The sequence below is a fragment of the Anopheles arabiensis genome, chromosome X (genome assembly GCF_016920715.1).
Source record: "Anopheles arabiensis isolate DONGOLA chromosome X, AaraD3, whole genome shotgun sequence".
Lineage (NCBI taxonomy): Eukaryota > Metazoa > Arthropoda > Insecta > Diptera > Culicidae > Anopheles > Anopheles arabiensis.
Window position 1 is genome coordinate 6,655,001 of NC_053519.1, and position 27,500 is coordinate 6,682,500.

A 27,500-nucleotide genomic window follows, 5' to 3' on the forward strand; every position below is an offset into this window, starting at 1 on the left:
TCTCTATTTTTCTTCATTTCTCTCTCTCTCTCTCTCTTTCTTTCTCCTACACTGTTGTGCTATTTTATCTCCATCTACACTGTTGTGCTATTCTTCGACCGATTTCCTCTAACTAATGTTTTTGTTTTCTCTGGTGAAAGAAAGATCGTTTAACATTTTGTGGGTTTTTTTTTGTAAAGTTGAAGTATTATTCACACACACACAAAAAAAAGCAAAACAACCAAAAACCACTATCAACCTCAAAAACCCCCCCATACACTACCAGCATTACTATTTCCGACGCCTACACGTATGCAATGTTTGTCCTTTTTTTTTTCGCGTGTTTTTTTTTTTCTTCTAATTTTATTGAACGAATTGGCTTCCCCTGGAAATAGTTATTGTTCAATAGCTACTGTTGTTGTGGCTTTCCTTTCAGCACATTCAACAAAGCAAACCAAAGCGTAAAGCGTACCATTACAGCTCAAAATGCATAGCATACCTTTAGGCGCGTTCAGTCTCCAGGGCTCGGCCCACGCACTTTTGCTGCGGCAAAAAAAAAGAGACAAATTAATTGGCAAATTGTGTGATACCTTTGTGCATTGTGTGTAGCCTTGTTTTCCTTCCTTCCTTTCCCACTGCGCTTAGGATGGAATGCCTTTCCTTCCCCCCCCCCCCATGTCAACCCCCGTCCGTGTTGCCCACCGTGTGTCAATTATAAAAAGGAATGGAATGGGAAACAAATCACGCGCGCTTCATCCCTCTCCATCTCTCTCTCTCTCTCTCTCTCTGCCCTCTGCGCTATCTGTTTCTCTCTCTCTCTCTCGCGCTTTCTCTGTTCTATCCTCTTCGCACCTTTCGGGCGCTAACCGCCTACCCCCCGAAAAGCCAATTTTCACAATACGCAAGCAAGAAAAAGAAATAAGACACACACACACACACTTCAGTTTCGATTCGACAAAACGAAGCGCAGAAGGCACGCGCTGCTGACGATTGGAAAATTCAGCATTCAAAATCAGCCCGCGCGCGGCTGGGCCCGGCGGGAACAGAGTTCGGCGTGGGCGGTGGCTGTCCAGAGATGGCGTGGAAGAATTAATAGCACCGTGGGGGGTGGGGGGAGGGGAGAGGAAGGGACAGGGAGGGGAGGTGGTTGAAGCAGCAGCACAAAAGACCCGCCGAAGAATGTCAGCTGCAATGTTCGAGTGTTCCTTTCCCGATCGGTGCGCAATTGTGCAAAATGGCGTGTGCGATTCGGGCGAATCGATACAGTTATTTTCCGTACCTCCCACCTTCCATTTCCTTCCCTTTCGCACCTGTCCTCTGCCACTACCGGTCGGTATTGTCGCGCCGTTGTTCCACCCACCGCTAACCTCTTCCCAGTGGCAACACACGTTATTCTTTGATTTTCCATCCCATTATTGCCTCTGCCCAGCGCGCCACTTCCGCGGAATGCCTGAATCGCGTTTCTGAGGTTGCATTTTCCCTACAAAGCAAAACAAGAAGCCCTTGCTGACACACACACACACACACACACACATTGTATTGTATTGAGCGAAGGGCCCCACTGCCACCGATTGGCTTCCCAGCTCGCAATCACAAGGCGAACAAACCGATTCCGGGCCTTTCCGTTCGCGTTCGGCCAATCACAATGACAAAAGATTTGTGCCCCAGCCTGACGCTGCCAACAATTACATAAATATCCCTACTGAGCGTGCGTGTGTGTGTGTGTGTGTACGTGTGTGGGTGCGCTCGTCAGTAGCGTGGCTGTGGAGGTTTTGAGCTGGAACGCGATTTGGCGGCGAGCCTTTCCCGTTTAGCGCATTTATCGGAATATAGAATTAAAATAAAATCATAATGTATCACTCTAATCAGACCCACACACACACACACACACACATTTGCAACACGCTCACACAAACCCAGAGCCCAGATTTTTTGTGAACTCAAATGACAGTCGCAATTCGCAAATTAAACCTTTCGAGTGGCTCCAATTCCGAAGGCAAAATCGAACGTTCGAACCGGGTGCGACGATTCATCTTCATCTCCGTTCTTTGGTGCGAGTGTGTGTGTGTGTGTGTGTAGTGTGTTTCATTCCCATCATGGTTCGATCTGTCTTCTTCCCCACGTTCATCTCTTTCTCTCTGTTTTTGCTTTCCTTCCTTCCACTTTATGATTTAAATTCTACTTATCACTGTTTGTCCAGCTCACAACTTCATTGTTTATCATTATTTCTATCCACTTTCCGTCTCTTGCTCTCTCTGTATCTCTCTCTCTTTCTCTCTCTCTGTAGCTCTCTTTCTCTACGTTATCCAATAGGTCTATGAACGGGTGTGTTTGTTAGTTTCTCTCGTTGTCAACTCTCCCCCGGGGGGGGCTGCTCGCTTTGAATAAATGAGATCATTTCACATTGTGCCACTTGTGATTCCGCAATTTTCCGCGGCCCAACCCATCGCAATTCGCATGCTCGCCCCCCTCCTCCCCCTTGTGCGCAGCAATTAGCGATCTAATTAATCTCCGATTGCGAAATCCACGCCCGACCAGTGGCACGTTTGTTTCACCCACCAGATGGCGCTCAATGCAACGCAGACAAAACTGCAGTGAATGACTTGGTGCTGTTTTTTTGAAAAAAAAAAGAAAAAAAGAAAACAAACAAACAAAAATTAATAACAAAAAACACAACTTGTGTAGAAAAGAAATTCGAGTAGAAATGATTTAATACGCCAGAATGTATGCAATCTGCATCATGAGTGCTCGTCCGTGATAGTTGCTTTCGAGGTATCCCAGTGTGAAGCATTTGTATGAAGCGCACTGCATACATTCAGGCGCTCCCGAGCGCATCAGATAAATAAACGATCCAGGACGGACGTTTTTTAGTTGGAAAAAAGACCTCCCCTGTTAGACTAATTTGCCGTACGCGGGGTAATGTAATTGTCGCAAAAGTGCACTTTTTATTCCTGTTTTATGTATACACTGGCAGGCCAGCAGTTGTGGGCCAGCTATTAATTAGCGGGCAGCAAAGCATCAACGCCATTTTGCTGCAGCTCCCTTGCAACAATATATTCGCGCAGGGCCTAAAATTAGAGCAGAATGGGTCGCGGTTTCGCCTTCTCCGCTTCGTTTCACTCGAACACAGTATGGAGCACACTGGAGCACACCTTTCTTTTCCCCGGGGATGACAGGGGCTTGGAAAACTAATCATCCGCCTGTCCAGGCCCACCGCATCGAAGGGCCTAGTTTTTGCATTATTGCAGCGAAACATAAATCGGGAATCCGTGGGAGCGGTGGGAGCACACGTTTTCAACAGGCATTGTTCGGTGAGTCCGCAGCAGGACACACCGGCGTTCTGCAATCGGTGCGCATTCTCATCTTGCAATCGCACCCGAGGGAGCGTTTTTATTGTACTTTATTTTGGTTTGTTGGTTTGCGCTAATAGTAGACCAGGAGATTGTTGGTTTTTTTTCCCTCTTCTTTTGTTTCCCTGCTTTGTTTTCGTTCCACCAAATCCGGTTGCTTTTGTCCGCTTGTTCCCGTTTCGGTCAGTTTGAAAGCGCCCCCTGCCGGCCGTTGCTGCAAGCGGTGGGGACGGTGATTTGTTGGCAGGGCTTTAAAATAAATGCGATGAGCGGCTGCTGCCATTTTGTTTTTTTTTTCTTTTTTTTTTGGTGTCTGGTTCTTGCCTAGGTTTCGCTTCCCCTCCACAGCTCAAGCCGTTCGTTGTTGCTGCTTTCCATTCCAGTCTAACTATTCTTTTACCTCTTCGATTCTTTTGACCGTCGCTGTTTTCTCTCTCTCTCTCTCTCTCTCTCTCTCTCTCTCTCTCTCTCTCTCTCTCTCTGTGAGTGTGTGTGGGTGTGTACATGTACCTTCCAGCAGCTTCTTGTCCGCTCCGAATCATTCTCTTTCCACCTCAAGCCCACTGTCCTCCTGGTTTTTTTTTTCTTCTTTCGCCCATTTCCCTTACTTCTCAAGCTTTCTGGGCGCACAACAAACAAACAGCGAATTGCAAAAAAAGCCCCCACAACCCATCCTCATTCCATACGTCCTGCGGGCGTCCCATTCCCCAAACCCTCCCGCTTTGTGATGGATCCCGCAAAGCAGCCAGGACGTTTTTCTCCCGGACCCCGGACCCGGACAGCGGCAGAATGTATTAAAAAGCCCATCCACCACCCCCCCACCCCCCCGCGGCGCCATTTAAGTAGAAGCTTCCGGTGTCCCTGGCCGGACCCGCTGCCCACATTAGCTTGCTGCGGGTGGTGTTCGGGAGGGCGAAGGGCGAACGCAGCAGCAACAGTTCTGTGCCGGATCCTGCGCCCTGTTCGTTTGCCCCTTTCGCCCGCCATCGTGTCTTGCGCGCAGTGCGGAGAGGGGTCAGGAGAAGACTGGGAGATCCAAAATGCCCCCTCAACACTGACTCTTTCACACACACACACACACACACACACACACTCACACACACGCACAAACAATAATAGACACGCTATAAACAGTATTGGTGCAAAAAGGTAATGTGTCACACCGGACGCCACCGGCCGGTCGACGTGCGGGTGGGAGCGGGCTAAGTGAAACTTGCAACTGAACGTACGTGCCAGTGTTTCGCCATGTAATGAAGCGTGCCATCGGAGACTTCCTTGCTGGTCAAGCGCCCGAGCGGAAATGTAATTAATTCGCTCGATAATTTACATTAAAGGTAGCGTTTTGTTACACCGCTTGCATACCTTACGGGCGCATTTTTCGCCGTCGATGGATCAGTGCAGCGGTGTCAAAGCTACCGCCGTAAAGGGACGGGCAACAGACATACTTTTGGTGTAGCTCAATGCCAACTGTGACAGAATTGGGGCGTTTGCATTATCATACTGGTTCAGCGAGTAGCATTTGTTAAAAATAGACAGAAAACAAAAGCGGGGAACAATTAGCTAGCTTTACGCACAAGTGTAGCACAAGCTCACAAGGGAACGGGGAAAAGAATTTGCAGCAACAACAACAAAAAAAAAGCGATACACTAAAGCAACCACTGTTTCTTTTCTTTCTTTTCTTTTTATCTCTTTCTTTCTTTTCTCTTTCTCTCTCTCTCTCTTTCTCTCTCTCTTTCTCTTTCTTTCCACCTCCCGAATATTGTTATATATTGAATATTGCAGGCGTTGTACTCTTCTCATCGGCGGTATATTTTGCGGAAGCAGGAAGCGAAAATTCATTCTTCAAGTCCATACCAGATGCATTTTGGTGGGCTGTAGTTACCATGACTACTGTCGGATATGGTGACATGACGTATGTTTGCGTATACTTTCTCTCGTTTTTTCTTTGTTTGTGTTTTTTTTTTTTCGTTTTTGGTTTTTCATTGGTTTTCGTTTTGCCGGATTTTGCCACTCCATTCTATTTTGTTTACATTGTTTTACTATTTTTGTTTTCGCTGTTGGGTTTTCCTTGCTCGTTTGCGTTTCTTTTCTTTTCTTTGTTTGCGTTTCCATCTCTTGCTCTTTCTCTCTCACACACACACACACACACACGTTTTCTTTCCATTTTCGCCTTCACGAGCGCCCGCAACGCGTGTGTTAGCATCGCATTTTTCTTGCTTTGGTTTTGCCTGCGCTCTTTTCATCTCAACTCCAGCTGCCAGCCCCCCCACCCCCCTCTCTCTCTCTCTCAGTTTCTCTCTCTATCTCTCTCTCTATTCTACTAAAACCTTCCAACATTCCCCGCCATCCCTCAACACCGCGTACCATCTAGCCCCGTACAGTCGAGCTTTGCAAACTTTGCAAACTCTGAAGCACACACGCACGCACGCACTCAAAGCTACACACGCACACGCTCAAGCACGCGCGCAAATCACGTCGTTTGTCGCGTCGGGCAGTTTTGGCAGGCTTTTGGCACCATCTGGTTTTGTTTGTGTGCTTTTTCTGTGCATTATCCCATTCTTGATCTGCTCTCTTGCTTGCTCTCTTGCGCAGAGAAGCTTTTTTGTATCTTTCTTCTTTTCTTTCATGTTTTTTTTTTTTGTTGTTTTGTTTTTCATCTCGCAACAGTTCTTTCACTCTATTTTATTCATTTTTAATTTTGTACTATACCTTTTTGATGTTGTTGTTGGCCGTTTTGCTGTGACACATGCTTTTCATGCGTTTTCGCGCTGTCGCAGCCTTTTCCTGCTTCGCCAATTTTTGTTTTTTTCTCTCTCTCTCTCTCTCTCTCTTTGTTGGATTTGCGTCACAAAAACAGAAAAAAAACATCACAAAACACAAAGAACAAACCCAAAAAACACACACACACATGTATACATCTTACCTGGTACATCTGTTTGCTGGTTTGGCAATCCTCCACCCTTCATACCATGCTTGTGTTGGGGTGTGTATGTGTGTACAATAAGTGTGTATCATTGTTTCATCTAGGCTGTCATTAGGTCATTCCACTGCTGTTCGCCACCCCATGTTCCATGTAACTTTCAATTTCGTTCGCCCTCCATTGGCCGTGCCACGGCTCGTTGCGTAGTGCCGCTTCGTTTGCTCGCACACTCACACGCACACGCGTCATCTTCATCTTTCGTGCCGACACTTTCGCCCTCTCCAACCGCAAGCGCTTACAGGAGGCTTGGGGCCTTGGGAAAAAAAACGGTTAGCCGAGCAATGTGCGGAGCAAAAGCAATTTCGCAGGAGGATGAACGACTGTGATCGCGTCTCGTTGGAATAAGTGCACAGTCACATACACATCCACACCCCCCTCACACACACACACACACACACACAAACACACCTACGTGCGCAATCCCGGTTGGTAACGATCTCGTCGTCATCCTCGATCGTGTGCCGTCCAGCAGTCTCGCCGCGCAATTGGTGAGAGGACCGGCGGAGGAACCCTGTAGCGCAGCGTAGACTAACCGTTTAGCAGCTCGGCACAACCCAAACCCACCTGCCCAACCGCTCGGTAGCATAGATAGGTTGAATGGCGACTAGCAGCAACGCTACCCCGAGCACGCCATTGCAACAGGCATGCGTTGCGTGCTGCATCCACCCGTCCGTACGACGGTTTGCGAGAAACCCTTCCCGCTTGGGTCGTGCGTGACCGATTGCGGCAGCAACAACCTGGTTGCCTGTTCGCCTGTCGAACTGTGTCTGCTGTCTCTTTCACCACCACCAGCGCGCCCGCGCGCTCGCTTACAAATTGTTGCACACTAACCCGTGCGCGCCTGCATGATAGGCAAAGGGCGCTGCCTGCAAACGGGGAAAGCAACAATTTTAAGCAACAGAGCAACCGAGAGAGGCGGTAAAAAAAAAGCAGAGAACGCAGCTCGCGTGCCTTCAAACTGTCAAAAAAAAAAACAAAAGGGTGGCCGGCGTACACGCGACCACACGCGAACCCATGCATGGGAGTGCAGCGGCGCCTGCAATGTAGGCCAACATTGCCCAGCAAATCAAACTATTTGCAAATCGTAATCGCCAAATTGGGTTGCGTTTTGCACTGACGTTTCAGCGAGCGGGCTGTAAAATAATAAAACCGAATCAACAGCAAATGTGCCCTGATAAAAACAAACGTCTGCGGGCAGGTGCTTTCACAGGCAATCACCCGGCGGTGGAATGGACCGGTCACGCACGACCACGTACAATTTAGAGCGGAGTCGTTTTGTTTCTTGTTTAATTTTTTTTTTTTTTGCACCCCACACATTTGCAACAAAATCATGCATTTTGCACCGCCTTTATTGCTTTGTTTTTTTGTTAACTCTAGCGCCCAATTGTTTGGCAACTTGATTGTGGCACAGTAATGGTGATAATGAGAATTTTAAAATTCAATTGTTCATGTAAAATGGTTCTACTTAACTCGGGGTGTAAGTATCCAATTGTATCGAGCACGAATAACCGGGAATTCGAGCAAAGTCCCTTAAACTGGATAAACCTCCCTTAAACTGCACCAGTTGAAGGGAATTTAGAAAAAGCCCTTTAAAATCAGCTGTGATGCGGCTTTTTAGATGCTTTTTTTCTAGATTCGCTCGGAAATGGTGTTTCCTATCGTTATAGTTGATCATTTAGCCATTTTCTACTTAGATAATACCGATTTTTTAAATAAAATAACGTCACGCCAAATTAGGATTTTATTTTACTTTTATTAAAAATCAAAGCTACGAATGTAAAATGAGCACGACGTCATCATCCATCGATAGAAGAAAGTCCTATTTTACGAACACACCAAATCTTGGCGCTTTCAACACATTTGATCATACCCCAATAGACATTTTCGAGTACTAAAATTGGGGTTTTCGAGTTCTAAAATAGGGTTTTCGAGCCATTTCCCTTAAACTGGCGCCTTAAACATCCCTTAAACTGCACCAGTTTATAGGGACCTTAAGAATAAGGCGTTTAATGTGGCTTTTTCGTTGCTTTCTTCTCTGTCCTTTAGGTCAGAATCCTTATCCCTAGATAGTAATTGTATACAAAAAAAAAACATCAAATTTTCACTTTCTTTTTTCGTCAAATATTAAAGCAAATCAATCTAAGACTAAGATAATTCGAGCAGATTATGGTTAAAAATTTAGAACAAATGTCAGTTTGGATACGCAAATCCACAATTTCAGGCGTATCGAGTACTAATCGAGCAGATATGGCAAAACAATTTCGAGCAAATGTCACTTGGGTAACCATTACCCCGAAATGGCCTTTGCCAAACGCCTAAAAGTATGCAATTTGATACTTTTTGCTGTAATTGACACGTAATTTCAGTTTCAAAAAGAAGAAATCAACAAATATTAAAATACAAAATTGTGACCAACAAAACACTGGCGAGATAAAAAATAATCTTAAAATGTTATTGCACCAGTTCCTAAGCGGAACAGCTATCGGAAGAACCAAACCTACCATAAAGCGGTACGATTTGATGTGCCGAGCGTATACATTTAGGCGCAATCCTTCCATCCTCCATCGTGCACCGTCAACTGCACTTATCGTTGTGTTGTTGGGACCGCCTGTTCCGTCTCATGCCATTCATTAGTCCGTTGCGTGCGGCGTCACACCGTTATCATCCTTCTGCTTCCTTCCTGCCTGCGCTCCCTGCGTTTCTGCTCTCCCTCCCACAGTGCCACAGAAACTGCTTGCGTGCGCATCTACACTTTGGCTTATCGTCCGCATGGTGGTTTGTCCGATGTTTGCAATCGGATCAGACAAATCGTTCCCCTCTCTTCCCCTCCTCCTTCCTGCATGCATGTAGATGTCGTGAGAATTCCTGTCGTGCTGTTCCGCTGTTGTCACTAGTGCATCCTGTAGATAGACGTTGCATCGTTCATCTGTCGCTTCAATACACACAATCATAGCAATAACGCAAAAAAAAAAAAAACACATACAGCTCCTGCCTTACTGTTCGTTTACATACCACACATACCCAATACATACAAACACACACACAAACACCCGCTATGCATTCCAAACCAAACTGTGTTTCAATGTGTAGCGCTGTCCGGAGCGGCTTGTGCTCTTCACACTAACTGTTTGCTTCTGTTTTCCATGCTCACCACCACTCCCCAAAAACAACGCTCAAATCAACGACAAAAACAAAAACCACGCGCCAAACCAGGCCGGTCGGCGTGTGGGGCAAAATCGTGGGCTCGCTGTGCGCGATTGCCGGTGTACTGACAATCGCACTGCCCGTACCGGTTATCGTCAGCAACTTCAACTACTTCTACCATCGGGAAACGGATCAGGAGGAGATGCAAAGTCAGAACTTCAATCACGTTACCAGCTGTCCGTATCTTCCTGGCACTCTGGGTAGGTCACGCGGGCAAAAGCGAAACCGCGCCTGAACCGTATGCAATCGGCGTTGCGCAATAGCGGCTTTAAGCGTGTCGTGTGTGTGTGTGTGTGTGCTAATCCCCGTTTTGTTTGTTTTCTTTCTGCTCCGCAGGTCAACATCTAAAGAAAACTTCGTTGTCCGAATCGTCGTCCGACATGATGGACCTAGAGGACGGGGTCGAGACAACGCCCGGCCTATTAGGTGAACAAAATCGTATGGTTCCATTTTTAGGAGCGCATCTTACCGATAAACAACAATTGCAGCAGCAGCAACAGAACTGCTGTAAACAACCATCGAACGGTGGTGGTGGTGGTGGTGGTGGTTTAGGTGGTGGTGGCGGTGTAGGTAGCGGCGGCGGCGGCGTTGGTGATATCGGTGGAGGCCTCGGTATTGGTGGGGGCAGTGGTGCCGGCGGTGTCGTCGGCGGTGCCGTCGGGGGCGTGGCCGGCGGTGCCGGCAGCATCGGTGGAACGAATAATAATTTACAACAACGCCATAATAGCGCTTTAGCTGTTAGTATCGAAACCGATGTCTGACTACTGGGTATGGCTATTTCTGCTAGTTTATATTATAATTTACCTTTATTTTTAATTATAGTTCTGTATTTAGGCTTCCGACGGTGCTCGCCTTGGTGTCCGGTGCGGTCGGGCGCGGGTTCGTCGCCTGCGTCGTCCCCTCATTGCTCTCCTACCCTGTCCTAGTCGCTGTCAGCGGGTTTCTGCCCCATTTTCCGCTCTCCCAACTTTAAGCCCCCAAAAACAAACAAAAACACACAAAAAAATAAACATCCTGCTCACCTCTCCTTCTTGCCCCCAACCCCATCATGTCCCTTTCCTACCGGCCCGTTGTACTGTACTGCCAGCGAGCACCAGAAGCGGCCTGTAAGTAAAGCATTGCTCCTTCATTAAACGCACCTTGACCTGGAATATGAATACAATATCAATACAGCTTGAACTACACGTCACTCACACAACCACGCCTACTCACGCGCGCCCTCCCTATGTGTTCCCTTGTCTTGTTCGGTACGGTAAAAGCGAGAAGGAAACAGGATAGTGTGTAAGTGTGAAAGAGAGAAGAAAGTAAAACACACACACCAGACACACACGGAATCAATTCGAAAGGCAATCGGGATTATTTGGCATCGTTTTGTATCGTTTTCTTCAATCAAAGCAAAAACATAAAGCTAAAGCCGGCTGCCAAAGCAATACTGGGTCCTGCGCCACTTCATACAGCTACAGTTGACAAGCTTTCAATAAAAAAGTAGCCTAAAAAGCGAAAAAATGCCTAAAAAGATACTTATGTTGCGCGTGTTGCATAGTTACAGGCGTGCAGAATGAAACCAGTAGTCTCTGCTTCGGGGCACAATTTTGACACATTCAGCTTGTCAACTTGGTGACAGATGGGGGGCAGGATCTATCTAAAAAAAAAAAACATAAATACAAACTAAAAAGAAACCGTTGATTTTAAATGCCTAACCTAAAAGAAATTGCAAAAAACAAAACAAAAAAACAAAATATAAACCTAGCAAAACGGGAAACCTTCCAGACAAGAAAATCGCCTCGCACCAGTACTATCTCACCTGTAATTGTTCGTTTCGATTCAGTTTCCGTTCTCTTTGTTGCCGTTTTTTGCTACCACTTGTTCCTTTTTTCGTTTTTTTTCTGTTTTGTTTTTTTATGGGTTGTTTTTCTTTTCCTTTGGTTATCGTTTTGGTAACCATCGTTTACTGTTTTATCGTTTCTACTTTGCCCTTTCACACACACACACACACACACTCACACATACTTGAACGCACACAGTCCCTTCTTCCACCCCCCCTCCCCGTTTGGCTCTCTGGCACGGGAGGCGTTCGCGCACTTTATATATCCATATCTATATAGGGAGCAAAACGGGGGGTGGACGGGGGAAGCAAACACGGAGCAGACTGGTGGCCAATTCTTCCGACAAGATTAGAGCCCAAGAACATGACATTCTCCATTCTTGTGGTCTCTTGTCTGTACACACACACACACACACACACTCACACATTTACATACGCTCATACAGACAATATGACCTCCCCGCTAACACTCAGCAGACATTGCAACTGCCCTCGGTAGTGAAATTCCCACTCCAAAGTACACACACATACACACACACACACACACACACACACACACACACACACACACACACAGTAGTCTGCGATCACTCTATCTCTTTGCTACGACCCTCTCTCTCTCTCTCTCTCTCTCTTTTAGTTAGTTTGCTGCTCGCTAAGCAATATCCCGCTGCGTGCACACACACGCACACACACGCTGAGTACGCCTGTGCGTGTGTGTGCGATTTGCGTGCCCTCTAGATCCTCTACCGAGCTCCACAAACGATCGGAATGATGGCTGTAGCCCGGCTGCTCGAATTGCCTGGTGCTGCTGCGTTTAGCTTGCTCGAAAGAGCCCCCCCCCCTGTAGCCTGTAGGTGTAGAGCGCGTGGCACCGTAGCTAGTTGTCTCTTTTCGTTCTGTTTTCTACTGCTCCCCGCGAGCGGATGGGGCGGGGTCTAAACCGACGCGGTCTAAGCGTCCAGCGCGCTCTCACGAGCTGTGTCGAGCATTTGAGGATGTCTCCCTGTTCGCGGAAGATCACACAGATAACACAGATAACACGCTCTCTCGAACGTGCACCACTGACAGATGCCGGTAAAAGCGGAAGAGAGAGAGAGAGAGAGAGAGAGAGAGGGCGAGAGAGTGAGTGAGGAAGCGAGAGATAATGTACAGCATGGAATGATCAACAATCGAACTACTCCTACCAACGTACCAACCACACTCGATACAAGACGATACGCAATTCGATCTCCGACTCTTGCTTTCCAAAACCACGACCTCGATGACGTGTACTGGACGTGTCAGACGACCAACCGACTAAACCAACAGTGAAGTCCTATCCCTCCCTCAACAGCCCTCGGTGGCGAGCTGCGGCGTTCCGCAACCGTCCCCATCCCTTCCTAACCACAATGTTCCTCCAATGTCTGTGTTATGTTCCCGTGTACAGTAAAAAAAAAAAAACCTTCTAGTGCTCCCCCAACTCGGCTCGGTCGCTCCTTCCTTTCGCGATCTGTCTGAAGCGGCTCCACTCTCTCACTCTCTCTCTCTCTCTCAGTCTCTCTCTCTCTCTTTAGCTCCCACGCCGCAGACAGACGCGACTGTGTCGGAGGACGCACACATGAACCACGCCATCTAACAATCTCTCCTTTTCTCTCTTTCTTTTTTTTCTCTTTCTCTCTCTCTCTCTCTGTCTGTCTCTCTTTCTCCCCTTCCTCCGATAGTGAAACGAACACTTCGCGCTATTTTTTGGCCAGCAGAGCTCATCCGCTGGCTGCCAGTTTCACCGAGAGCGGTCTGAACCGGTGTTTCCGTTCCCCCCCACCCCCTCACCTCGTTTCGTTTCGGTTCCTCTTCCTGAACGGTCTCCCTAACGCCAACCGTAACGCCGCACAAGCGGGTAGAGTGGAGAGAAGGGGGGAGGAGGAGGAGAAGGAGGAGGAGAGGTGCGAAGAGGGAAGGAACAATAGCGACAACAACAACAGCCTCCTGTGAAAACCCGTCCCCTAGAGCCAACGCGGGAGCAACGATGGAGCACCGCCCGCCCGCGTTACGCCCGCAGCAGAGAGGAGGACTGCTACGCCCTCGACCGCCAGCAGTAGCAGCAGCGACCTCCACGCCATTTCCCCCCACTCCCTCCCCCCTCCCCATCTAACACCTCTCACTCTCTCTCTCTCTTTCTCTCTCGCTCTCTCTCTCTCTCTGCATCGGGAAAAAGAAAATACGGGAGCAGATGTGGAGCAGCGATGGGACGCCGGCCCGCTTATAGCTCCTCCCCCGCTTACCCCCATTACAGCAAGTAGCAGTGGTGGTGGTGATGGTGGTGATTAGTAGTGGAACAGTAGCAGCAGCAGCACCACCACCGCCAGTGTAACAGCATTGCCTAACTTCGGGCGGTTTGTTCGTCGCGCGCAAACCAGAGAAGCGGACGACGACGACGAGCAGCAGCAGCAGCAGCAGCAGCAGCGGTACCGCAGCAGCATCCTTCCCGGTCCGGCTAGTGAAACCACGTCAGTGCATCAAGATTAGTGTATGTGGATTAGGTTGTAAGAAGTGTTTTTATCGGGCAAATGTCAACCGATTTAAAAGCAAAACAAGCAAGCAAGCAAGCAAGCAAAAAAAAACTAGACAAAATACTCTCGTATAGGGCGTCTTACACTGTAAAAACGATCGCGTCCAAGGTCAGTCGACGCGCGCGCAGCCGGCTCGCTTTACACTGTTTTCCCGTTGTTTGAGTGAAAAAAAAAGAAGAAGCAAAAGCCGCCAAAAAGTGAAAGTGAACGTAAACATGATACCAAAAACAAACAAACAAAAAACAAAAAACAAACCAAAAAAAAAAAAATAACACGCTAAAGAGAACAAGCAGGGAAACAAACAGCCTACTCCATGCGCACTATCAAGCACCGTTTCTCTCAACAATATATCCGACACGCTGCATATCTAACCTTTAGCCAGTACCATACTCCATACACTGCTCATCCCGTCTCCCTCCCAGCTAGCAATCACTCTAAAAACAAAAGAAAAATGGCTGAGCGAAAAGTACAGGGCACCGAGACCAAGAGAGCGACAGAGAGAGGGAGCGAGAGAGAGAGAGAGAGAGAGTAATAGAGCGAGAAAAGAAGATAGAGAACATAGATAGAGCGAAGGGTAGGAAACCACAGGGCAAAACACATACACACACTAACACACACACACACAAATACACATACACACACAAACGTGTCCGTTCCACTCGTCCGACGCGACGGCGAGAGCTGAGCAGCGCAGTAATATTATTCGCAGTTTAGTTGCGTATTTTGCAACAACCACAACAACAGAAACAAACAAACCCCTTTTTCAGCTACTGTCCAACCCAACAACCAAACAAACAAAACTTTACTGTAAAGGTGTGAAAAGGAAAACCGAAAACAAAACAAAAACGCGAAAGGAGAGGATGAAGGGGGAAGGGGCTTCTGAAACACGCACCTGTTTCAGAAGAGAGGGAGACAACGATGCGCTAGGGAGATAACCGCGCGAGAGGCAAATTAAAGTAGTTAAGCAGTGACAGCTATGCGAAAACCCGAAAGCGGCAAAACTAAACTAGGGCTAAAGTTTTAATGTGAGGGAAGGGAAAAGGAAATGAGAAACCTACCACTACTACTACTACTACTACTACTACTACTACTACTACTACTACTACTACTTCTACTTCTACTACTACAACTACTATAACTACTACCACTGTTACGAAAGAGGGAAGGAAGACGAAAAAGAAGAAGAAAAAAACAACCAACAGCTAAACCAAAGGGAACGAAACCAAAAAGTTAATAAATAATCAATAATTAATGACGCAGCGAGATGGACACAAAAAGAGGAAGAAAAGCAGAAACAGACTAAACAAAACACAAACACACAGAAACACAACTGCATTCGCCATTACTACTTTGTAACGAAATAAACTTACAAGCTCAAGAACTAAACAATAGAAGCAGCAATATAAAGAAAACAACAACAACAACAGAGAGCAAAGAACAAAGAACAAAAAGTCAGCAAGCGTGTAGAACGAATGAAGACGAACACACACACACACACACACACACACACACACACACACACACACACACACACACACACACACACACACACACACACACACACACACACACACACACACACACACACACACACACACACACACACACACACACACACAATACAACGCTCTCTCTCTCTCTCTCTCTTTTTCTCTCGTTCTCTCTCTACGTCTCTCTATCTCGCTCTCGCTATCGTTCTCTCTCTCTCTCTAAGGTCTTCGTTATGGAAATTAATCGGCAGCAATTACAATAACCGATACGAAGCTGCAAGCTATTACAGAGAAAGTGAGAGATAGAGAGAGAAAGAGAAAGAGGGAGAGAGAGAGATACAGGGAAAGATAGTTATCAGGAGAAGACAATGCCAAAGGGCCAAACGTTAGTAAGTCAAAGTGATACCCATACATCCCCCCCCCACCCATCCGTTCTGACATCTCTCATTAAAAATCTATTCAGACATACACAAACACGAGCCTTCACATCACACTGTCACGATGGCGAACGATTGTCCGGTAACGTAGGCCACTAGAGGGCGCAGCAGCAGCAGCGGCAGATCGATAGTAGTGTGTAGTGTGCGTCTTAGTGTATTCCGTGCGTGTGTGCGCGCACGCGCGCGCGCTTGTTCGCGAACCAAAGCTGTGTTAGTAAGCTGATGCGTACTAGGTACTGTTATAGTGTTAGTTGCACGATGCGATAGAACAGGCCCGTCCCTCTTGTTCCAAATGTCTTCGTTATCAAGCGAAACCTTGTCCAAAGTCTTCAAACAGCTCTCTAAATAATACTCCTTCTACTACTACTACTACTACTACTACTACTAAAACTAAACATGAATCAAGCAGGAAAGGTAGTTCATACGACATATGACACAGACAGACACACTAGTGTACACACATCCTACACTAAGACAACAGGGGAGGCAAATAAATAAATTAAAAAAAAAAGGCAAGCGTCGATGTCGACGCAAGCGTTAGACGACGAACCCAGCACACGCTGGTCTCGTGCTCCCTCCCTCCCGAAATGTGTGTAGATATTCCTTTCGGTTTCTTTCTTCTGCCACATCTTACTACGAATTCTTATCTAATAAGCGTTACAGCCCAAGCGTTGGGTCGGGCACCCTACGTTCGAGCGGGAAATGGTGCAGTTGAGCGAACGAAATACAAACGTACTTAAGCTAAAGGCAAACTGAGGGACATTTTTTTTTTCTTTGCTTGAGTAAGTCAAAGGAAGCAAACCAAACAAAAAAAAACTAAACTAAAACTCTTACCTACGTTTTAGCCTTGCGGGCAAATTAGGCAGATAGCTACACACCTACAGACACAGAGGACGGACAGCGGAATGGGTCAGCGGAAGCTTAGGGTGAAGGTGGTAGATACAGTATCGTAGACGATGCGTAACAAGGTAGAAAAGCAACTAGCAAAAGTGATAGACGAAGAAAGAGATTATGAAAGAGATATGAGAAAGAGAGAGAGAGAGAAAGAGAGAGAAAGGGGAAAGCGAAAGAGAGGAAAAGAAGTGATGACTATAATCTCAGCTATTTCAACGAATGGTTGATGTATTTCAATTTAAATATCTCTCCCTTTATCTCTCTCTCCTTCTTTCTCTCTCTCTCTCTTTTTTCGGTCTCGAAATGCTTCATTGTCCGTATCTAGCCAGAAACGAAACAAACTAAATTCTAAATAAACGTCCTATACGTCCTCTAATACCTGACGTGCTCGTGCTGATAATTTTTTTTTTTTTGTTTTTCAATGCAGGGAAGGAAATGAAACGAAACAGGAAGAAAAGAAAATGGTGAAAGACAGGTGCAAGACGCTAGCTGTGATGGCAAGTACGTCTGCCCCGGCTACTCTTCACACACTATTTCGCATTTCGTTTTTGTATTCCTTCCTCGCTTGGGAAAGAGTGGAAGAGAAGTATTGTTGCGAACTGACTCAACTACCGCTACACACACACAAACTCGCGTGCGTAAATGCCCTCCATCACTATATCTTCACTCTCCTTCTTCTCTTCTCTCGCTCTTCCTTCCTGCCTTTTCCGCTTTCTTACATTCGGTCCCTCGGAAACTCTCTCTTTCTCTCTCTCTCTCGCAAAACAAAGCAACCACAACAGACAAACAAAACACAAACAAATAAGGAGGATGTTATAGGTACGAGTTAAACTTCAGTTGAAACTCCTAATCAGATTGGTTTACTCTATGAAAATATATTTATTTTCTTCCATCAACTAAATGGAGACAGAGTTCACGCAATGCTCTTTATAGACTTAAATGCAGCTGAACTGTGGGAGTGGTAGAGCAAAAGGTAGTCGGTAGCAGAGACTCGCAGACAACAATCGGCGTAATCGGCAGCACACACTAGTGACACTAAAACGATACATCATCATCATCAACATAAAACAAAACAAACTTTAGTAGGCAAGCGGTAAACAGCGATAAATCGTTAATAAAGAGGTAACAAAAAAGATACCAAATGTTCTACACCACGTTAAAGCAGTGAAACATCAAACACAAACTTTACAAACATCTACCACAACAGCTGCAAGTTCACTAAGACAGGAGCTCAGTATAGAAGAAGAAAGCAAAACAACATAGAAAACGTGCAGATTAAGATGTAAAACTGCAGAAGCACACTAAAATGGCGTGTGTAAGCTTGCAAATGATACTAGCAAACAAAACCGCAATCGCTGAAAAGTGAAAAATGAAAGAAAAAAAAGAAGGAAAAAATAAACTCAATACCAAAACCTAAAACACAAGAATGCAAACCACAGGAGACAAACAAACAAAACGAACAAAACACACAAACGTAACGAAGAGTAGAATAACACACAAACACAACTGTTATGGAAAAAGTGCTGCCATCCCAATTGTTGCGTCCTTTTTATTACACACTAATACACTACGTTACTCGGGCCGACCCCTCCGTAATCGCCGTACACCGAGCGGGCAGGAAAAGCAGTGAGGGAGGTGTTGTAGCGGAGCCGGCACAAAGCCGGACACATCGACACATCTCGACTGAACAATGGAAACAAAAAACAAAACGTCAAACGTTTAATGTGGTTTAGATTAGAACCCATACACAGGGACATCTCTTTATCTCTCTTCACCTTACACCTCGTCCCTTAATGTAATCTAGACTCTTAGTATCTGTCTAGCTGTCTCGCTCTCTACCTCTCCCTCTCTCTCTCTCTCACACTCTCTTTCTATCTCTCTCTTTCTTTCTCTTCATCTCTCTCTTCTATCCATGTCTATAACTCCCAAAGTACTAAAACTTACACATATTGCTTTTTTTTCCTTTAGTTTCACACTGTATTTCCCTTTTTCGCTCTTTTGTCTCTTTCTGATTTCCTACTGATTTTCTCTTATTTTTTATTTCTTTATTCTCTTTGTTAATCTCATCTTTGTTACCTCAATTGTCTTTGTTGTGTCAATTTTTGTCTTTGTTATCTCATCTTTGTGTAGTTATTTGTTTATTTTCTGCCTATAACAAAGGTTTTGTTGATTTTTTTTTCGCTCTTGTTTACATTCAGCTTGGTTTCTCTTTCATTTCGGTATTTTTTTCTGATTTCGGTTGAGTTTTTTGCCCTTGTTTTCGGTTTGAATTTTGATTGGTTTATTATTTTGATGATTTTTAACAACTATTATATCACAAACCCCACAAGTTTTAGTAAACCGTTGTACAGTTTTGCTTTTTTGTTTATGATGACCATGTTTGCAAGATTATGCACCTATACCACGACTAAAGATCGCACCAAAAACTCGACCACCAGCTGACTGAAGGAATGTTCTGATGGAGGTTACAAGCGCTACCAGGTGCTTCGCTGCGAGCCCGTCGCAGACGCCCAAACCCAGTCAAATGTCAATTAAACGCCACAAGCACGGGCAGCTTCCGATGCAGCCCACTGTACGCCTGCCGCTGTGACAGCTTGCGTGATTGCCCTTCCTCGCTTGTTTCATTGTGTTTGTACTGTCTTGGAAAATTGCGGTTTGTGCAAACACTCTATCTCGGCTGCAAACTGGACCCGCACTGAACGATACCGACGCAAAAGGCTGTGCCCTAACATACCATTGACCTCACGAACGACCCACAACACTTAGTCCTAGTACGGTGGTGCGTAAAAAAAAAATAAGAGAGAAAGAGAGACAAAGAGAGGCAACGCCAAGCCGTTGATCACATCACCAACATCAGTGCACGTGAGCAAGAGAGAAAACACGCCAAAATCATCCAATCCAGCAGAAGAGTAAATAGAAGCAAACGATAAACAATAACCAAGAAGTAGTGGCAAACAAACAGGAGCCCATCAGACTAAACATGCAAACACACCGACACAAAACAATTTCCCAAAATGCACGCAAAATTCTAATGTAAATTAGGGAAAATTTAGAGAAAAAAAAACAGTGTAAAGAGAAAGAGAGCGCGAGGGAAAGAGATAGCGAGTGAGAGAAAAATGGCGCGATAGAAACAGAAGAATAACAAAAGGAAGAAGAAGAAGAAGAAGAAGAAGAAGAAGAAGAAGAAGAAGAAAAACAAAATTGTGCATGAAAACAATAACACCAAAAAAACCAAGAATAAGAAGACGAGAGAGAGAGAGAGAGAGAGAGAGAGAGAGAGAGAGAGAGAGAATGTATGCTAATAAAACTAATGAAAACAAAACAGAGCGTAACAGGAGTTAATAAAAACAACTGCAACAGTGTAACATTTGCCAAACTAAACGAAAATAATTCCATGAAATGAAAAAGATCTAAAATAATAGGCAAAACAAGAGAGAGAGAGAGAAAAAGGAGAGAGAGAGATAAAGAGAGAGAGAGAGAGAGAAGAGCAGATAAAACAGCTTCACGGTGAAAAATAAGTAAAAAAAAGTAGATAACTTGCAAGCGACATAGGAAGGGGCAATAAACAAACAAATAGAGAGAGAGAGAGAAAGAGAGAGAGTGAAAGAAGCAGATAGACAGCCACAGATAAAGACACAACAAAAAAAGAAACAGAGAGGCAAAACAGTGCGCGAGTGAGAAAGTGAAAAATAACCAAAGAAAAATTGTAACCTTAGCGCGTATTCATTACCCAAAAACAAACAAACAAACAAAATCGAATAGCAACAGCGAGCTCTCTGCCGTATTGCCGGAATACACGGTAGCGAGCACCGACTCTTTTTTTTTTTTTTTGCAAACGACACTGAGCTGCAAAACAAACCAAAAACAAAAATCGCAAGGAAAATAAATACTTATACATTATACATTTATTGGCAGTTAGGCGGCTGCGGGGCCAGGGGAAGAAAAAATGGGGAAACTGTTGCTATCGTTTTTAACTCTTATTAGCGCTGCACGCCCCAACATAGTTTGTGCAGAGAGAGAGAAAGAGAGAGAGAGAGTGAGAGAGAGAGAACAAGATCGAGAGACAGAATGGGAGGGAGAGAAAGGTCGAAAAGGGAATAAACATAACGCTATTAGGCTAGGCTTTTGTGCAACAAGCAATAGAGAAGGCTCCGGAAAGGGTTGTTTTGAGGGGGGGGGGGGAGACGAGAGCTAAGCTTGCATTCAAACACACACACACACACAAATATGTATATTTATACATGTACACACACACTCAAAAGAGATCATCATACACAATTCCCCGCCAGCTACAAGTAGCTCTATAAAAAAAAAAGCAAACCCTGCCCGAATGAGCACACTGACGAGCGCCCCTTTAGCGAGAGAAAGAGTGTGTGTGAGAGAGAAAAAGAGAGAAAGATTAAGTAGAAGAAACCTGCATTCTTTTAGATAAATTGTGAGCGAGAAAAAAAAGAGAGAGACAGAGAGAGAGAGAGAGAGAAAGAGAGCGAGAGAGCGAGAGAGCGAGTGTGTTTGTGTGCAGAGCAGTGGAGCCAGGCAGCCAGGAGAGGAGAGGAATCGTTGTAGAAACATAAGATTTACCTTTTTAGATAGTCCTTTAACAAAGCAAACAAAAATAAGGTTAAAAAAAAAGGAAGAAAGGTCAGAGGTCAGTGCAAACAAGTAAAAGCTAGCAAAATCCACCATTGCCATTTGCAAAAAAAAAACAAAAACAAAAACAAAACAAAAACAAAACAAAAATACCAAAAAAAAAAACCAAAACCAAAACCAAAAATCCGATTCCGTTCGTAGTAGTGGTGCGTGGCGCGGTGCAGATAAATCGCACCAAGCAGGCTACAAGCCGACAGCGGTAAAGGCACGGGCGCAGGCCGATCCTATCTCCTAATCTCCTTGCCGTTGTGTTTGCGTTCAACTTTTTCACTATTTAAAAATTAAAAAGCAACCAAAAACACACACACACACACACAAACAAACAAAAACGGCATATTTTTAAATGAGCGAAACTCGTGCCACTCTCGCTGGTTTTTTGCGCTGCTTTGCGTTCGCTCCAAGGCTCCAAGGGTGGCTAGTGTTCTGGGAAGGGGCGATGGGACGGGGCAGGCAGGCTTGCAGGCCAATCCCGGCCACCAACAACCCACACTGGTGGTGGCAAATCACACACACACACACACACACACACACACGCCACACGTTCAGTAATCCTTCCCTTTTTACCGTTTTTCGAGACGTGCTTGCGCGTAGTGTAACAAAGACACACAAAACAAACAAAACAACCAAAATGTCCAAACCAAAGCTAAGACTCAGCTGCGCACGAGTAAACATAAAATCAAACTAAAGCAAACGTTTAATGAATAAAAAAAAAAGCAAAGAAAGAAAGCAACATAATAAAGAGTAGCGCAGAGGGAGAAGAGGGTGCAGCCCCCCCCCGCCCTTTTTCTAGCATGTAAGTTTGTCGCCACATCCGCTTCTGTTAGTTAGCCCTAACGTGTAGAAAACAAGAGACGATAAAATCAAGCTAGGTGTAAGGATGCACGGGAGACAGTGGCAGCGAGGAGGCGGTAGCAAGCCGTGAAGTAGAGAGCGTGGAAACGCATCAACACACACACACACACACTTCCACAGGCAGTACACGCAAAAACAAAAACAAAAAACCAGTACACGGACGCCCCTCTCCCCTTTAAACAAGCACTGACGTTCGTTCTGACTGGACCGAAAACCCGAGTCATCAGCCAATCTAGTTAATATGTCACCTAATAAAAATAATTAAAAAGAAAAAAAAGATTTAAAAAACACACCACAACACACACACACACACACACACATACACAAAAGAGCCATTATCCATAACTTCTTTCCTTGCTTCCTTAAACGTTTTTTCTTAGAGTGCCGGCTTGTAGAAACAGCAAAACTAACAAACGCAAAGCGTAAAAAGGGGGAAAACCACCATTCACTCGTGCAGCAGCAACAAAACAACAAAAAAAAAGCAGTTAAAACTTACCACAGCAGAACAGCCCAAAGAAACAAACAAACAAAAACCATCCTCTTAAAAACATGTGCGTATGTTTATGTAAGAGAGATGAGAGTAGGGAAGGAAAAGGGAAAAGAGAATGGAGAAGGAGAGAGAGAGAGAGAGGAAAAATTCATTTACGAAACATGACATTAACTTACACAAGCACATCCAGTAGGGAGGCGGCAGGATGGAAGAGTGAAACGGAAGGGATGACGAAACCTATGTAGAAATTAAACAAACAAACAAACAAACAAACAAAAAAACTAAACCAAGCAAACAGCCAAGCAAACGCAGCTAAGCTAAATTCGATGCGAAATAAAACAAAACAAAACAAAACAAAAAAGAACCGAAAAAAAAAATGACAAAACAAAATAAGAACCTAGCATGTAAGGGCATATTTAGTAGTTCAGCAACATGAACAAAAAAAAAACAGAATTAAAAAAAAAAAAAGCTTGGTACCAAAATACAGAACTAAAAACAAAAACCACAATACAGTTAGTGCGCAACGTTAAGATACGCAACAGACGGCAAGGGTGCGCCCGCGGCGCAGCCATGCAGCAAAATTAATTAAATTTAACAACAAACAGCAGCAGCAACAACAACAAAAAAAAGACGCAAAAGACGCGTGACACGCAAACGAGAGTAAAATGCAAAAACAAAACCAAACCAAAACAAACGCGAAAAAAAAAACGCAGCGAAGTTGCGACTATACATAAATATACATAATAATATAAGCAGACGGATGGAAACCGATTGATATCGATTGTCTTGCGGGCGGGTGGGCGAAATTGGTGAAAATCGCGCAGCGCATAGTATAGCAGCTATAAACAGCAAGCAAACAAACAAACAAAAAAAAGAAAGAAAAGAAAACAACAAACCAAACAAAAAATTAACAAAAAGGAAGCAAAAAAAACCAACCAAAAAAAAAATAAACATTTTTCCCAAATCTGCAATTATTATCTTTAAAGCAAATCGCGTAACGATAAAACCGCCACTACCCCTCCCCCTCCCCCCTCCCTCTTCTTGCCCTTCCTACCACTTTCCTCTGCTCCTCTGGTCCCTTCTTCGTTAGGAAGGAAAGCATAGCAAAAAATAAAAATAAAAAAATAAACACAAGCGCAGGCAGCGAATGGAAGCAGACAACTAGGATTGGCAAGGAGGCAAACGAACACAAACAAAACAAACTCGTCAGAAAATGAGCGGGCGCAACGCGTGCGGGGAACCGGAATGCGATGCAAACGCTTCTGTGAGTGGCGCGAAGCGTGTGAAAGAGCTGGGAAGGGAGGCGAGAAAACAAGAACGATAGGCAAACACATAGAATTAAGCGAAACCGCAAGAACCCTTTCCCGAATTTCTTCCTCTTTTGGATAGCGTACAGGAGCGACCGGCCGGATTGCCTACCGCGTGTGCAAAAAAAGGGGGCCGGTAGTGTGTGGCGCGTGTGTGAAGCGAACATGTGTTGTAGTTAAATGAAGCGAGAGAGACAGGGAGAGAGAGAGAGAGAGAGAGAAAAAAAAACTCACACACATACGCTAAACAGATAGCGAAAGCAGAACTACGAGGGGGGAAAATCGCAGAAGAAAGAATAATAATAATAATAATGAAAATAATAATATTAATAATAATAATAAAAATAATAATAATAATAATAATAATAATAATAATAATAATAATAATAATAATGATATAAATAATAATAATGAAAATAGTAATAATAATAACATTGAAACGTTGAGAGACACAGTAGCGGCAGTGGGAGGCGGCGGTGCGGCACCGAGAAAGGAAAAGATAGAGAGTGAGTCAAAGACAGGCAAACGAAACAGAAAGAAAGAAAAGAAGAAAGAGAAAAAGAGAAGAGCGAAAATACACACACACACACAAGCAGTGAACCAAAATTCTTATGATTAAAACAAAAAAAAAGTAAGCTTAACTAAAACCCATTTTAAATAAGCAGATATCTCTTTAAAGGAACAAAACAAAAAACAAAACAAAACAAAAAACGAAACAAACAAGCAAACGTAGCAAAGGGACAAGGCAGGCTCGTATATTAAACGCTAGTAATTAGACAAACACACTCCCACACACACACACACACACACACATAAACGACGAACATGTACACATACAAACACTCACACCGAACGGTGAACAATAGAGACTCGCTCCCCAAAAAAAAGGCAGAAGCAGGACGGGCGAAACGGAACCTCAAACGTCATCGTGTAAAGTAGCGCGCAAAAAAAAAAAGGGGGAATGGTAAGTGAAGAAGGGAGAGAGAGCGAGAGGGAGGAGGGGTAGAGCAGGGAGTGACAGCAACAAGGTAGCGTAGCCGCATACCGCACACAACCAAAGAAGCCAACCAAAGATATGCCACACCCAGCTGCTAAAACCAAACACAAACGGGTTAGGAGCGGTGCAAAAGTGAGCTGTACAAGAAAGCGACGAGGGAAAAGTAGTGCAAGAGGAAGGTAATGTGATGGAGAAAATGGAAGGGGGAAAAAAACAGAGTGAAAAAGAAACGAGAAAGCGCTGGAAAGAGGAGATTGTCGCTGCAATACGATTAATAATCGCTGAATTTTGAATACTAAATACATTTCCACATTCCTTTATACCACAACCAAGGCTAACATTTTTGTCAACATAACCTAAAACAACACAAATCAAATCTATTCAGAGAAAAAAAAAAACACCCACAAAATCTACATCTTTTGCAATGTCTACAACTAGTTTGTTTCCCTACCTTTGCACCTTCTCTAATCTTCTGTTTGTATTTTATTGTTTTACTACAACGCTTTGGACAATTGCAGCACCTCAAGCAAAGCGTCTTTTGGCTTGAAGAATAGAGTTTAAAAAAAAATCTCTCCTACTTCAATGCTCCCACGAACCCAGCGCTTTCTCGCTCCTTCGGTTGCTTTTTCTTCTTTTATCGTCAGAATGAATGGCTGTAAAATTAATCTAAAAAAAAAAAACTCTAAATTAAATAAAAAGTGTGTGTGTGGTTTTTCCGTTTTCCTCCATTAATAAATGCGTATCGCAACTACTTTACGGCAACAGAAAACAACAGCAATCGCTGAAACATAGCTGCTTGTGGGATTCTAATAAGAAACAGCTAATAGGATTAGAAGCAGACACAAAAACAGAGAAAAGGAAAAGCATGCCATGAAAACAGACAGGTGAGGTAGTATATCAAAGAAAAAAGAGAAAGCGGCAGGTAGAAAGAAAGAGAAAAACAAGAGAGAACAAAAGAGAGAGAGAGAGAGAGAGAGAGAGAGAGAGAGAGAATAAAATAAAAACAATTTGTTCCAGTGCGTCTGTTCGCGACCGTTTTGAGGTAATTCTTGCGCTGCGTGCGATTCTTAGCAGAGGGTGAACCCCGTCCCTTTCCCACCCTCCATTCCCGCACATCACTGTTTCCTTCCACGCTGCCTATCATCTGCCAATTATCGCTCGTTAATGGTTTTCTTTTCCGCATACTTTAATTGTACGTTTAGAGGCAAGCGAAGTAGAAAGTAAAACTACAAACACACACACACACATACACAAACACACAATACACAGAACACAGGAAAGGAAAAGGGCGACAACAACAACAGCAACAACAACAAAAAAGAAAATAATAACGGTATGGCAAACACAGAAACAAAACCAAACAAAACAAACCAAAACCAACAAAAAGCTTTACTTAATAAAATTAAACTTAATATGTTTGAAAAACGTAAAGCGCCTCTTCCGTGTCTCTTGTATTTGCGTTCCGGTTTACCCACCCCCACCCCCCCCCCCCCTTTGAGCCTTCACTCCCCCATTCTCGGTTCCAGCTCCAGAGCGTTCACTGGCTTCACCAACCCATCCCGGTCTGGAAAGAAAGCAGCATGTAGAAACACACCTTCCTCCCAAGCCAAGCGCACGCCACTCCTTACCGCGTGCGCACTCTCTCTCTCTCTCTCTCTCTATCTCTCTCTTTTGACACCCACTTTTCCGTCCGACAGAATCCGGGTTGTGTCCTTTTCAGTAGCCGCCAGTTTACGATCAATTAGAGAAAGAGAGAGAGAGAGAGAGAGAGAGAGAGAGAGAGAGAGAAAGGGAGAAAAAGAGAAAGATCGTGTAGGAAGAAATGACGTGCCCGTGAATTGGGCGAGCGTTTACCTAGTGTCACACCAGGTGTGCCGCGTGCGGATGCGGATGATGCTTTTCACCACCCCCCCCCACCCAACGCCCACCATTCACACAGGTTTTGCTTTCACGCGCGCAACTTTTTTGCAAATTTAGCGAGCTAAACACCGGACGAGCTTTGAGTCTAGAAAACAACAGCAACAAACAAGCAAACAAAACACGAATTCCAAAAATGCAACTCATATTATACAATTACATACAAATACATTCTTATATTTAGCAAGCGCGAGGTGGCTGTGCAGCGCCTCCTACGAGTCTGCTGCAGGGTTCCGGTATCACGCTTAGTGCAAGGTTTTGAATCGCTTTTTTTGATAATATATACTAAGCGATAGGTGCTGGTGCATTAGAATTAGAGAGAGAGAGAGAGAGAGAGAGAGAGAGAGAGAGAGAGAAAGAGAGAGAGAGAGAGAGCGTGTGTGTGTGAAAGTTTAAGAGAAAGGAAAATGCTTGAGCGTTTGGCCGTGGTGGTGCTGTTCCTCTGTCGACTGGGAGTAAAGGTTTGCGCAAAAAGTGATAAATTACGAAAACAGATAAGGAAAAAGAAGAAGTACACCCAACAATCATACACACGGTACACACTGCTCAGTACACACGCCCGACACACTACAACAT

General features: G+C 44.7%; 1 protein-coding gene across 8 annotated transcripts in view; it reads left to right on the top strand.

Moving 5' to 3' along the window:
* The window catches only part of LOC120906401 (potassium voltage-gated channel protein Shaker), a 171,216-nt gene extending 156,043 nt beyond the window's left edge, over window positions 1–15,173 (top strand). For 7 of the 8 annotated variants that reach the window (XM_040318031.1, XM_040318032.1, XM_040318036.1 and 4 more), the window contains 4 exons: window positions 5,112–5,241; window positions 9,523–9,713; window positions 9,850–10,281; window positions 13,042–15,173. In XM_040318031.1, the coding sequence (XP_040173965.1) occupies window positions 5,112–5,241; window positions 9,523–9,713; window positions 9,850–10,274 (746 nt within the window). In that variant the 3' untranslated portion in view covers window positions 10,275–10,281; window positions 13,042–15,173. The remainder of the gene's footprint in view (window positions 1–5,111; window positions 5,242–9,522; window positions 9,714–9,849; window positions 10,282–13,041) is intronic. The other variant, XM_040318034.1, reaches the window with a different exon arrangement.
* The last annotated feature ends 12,327 nt before the right edge of the window (window positions 15,174–27,500 follow it).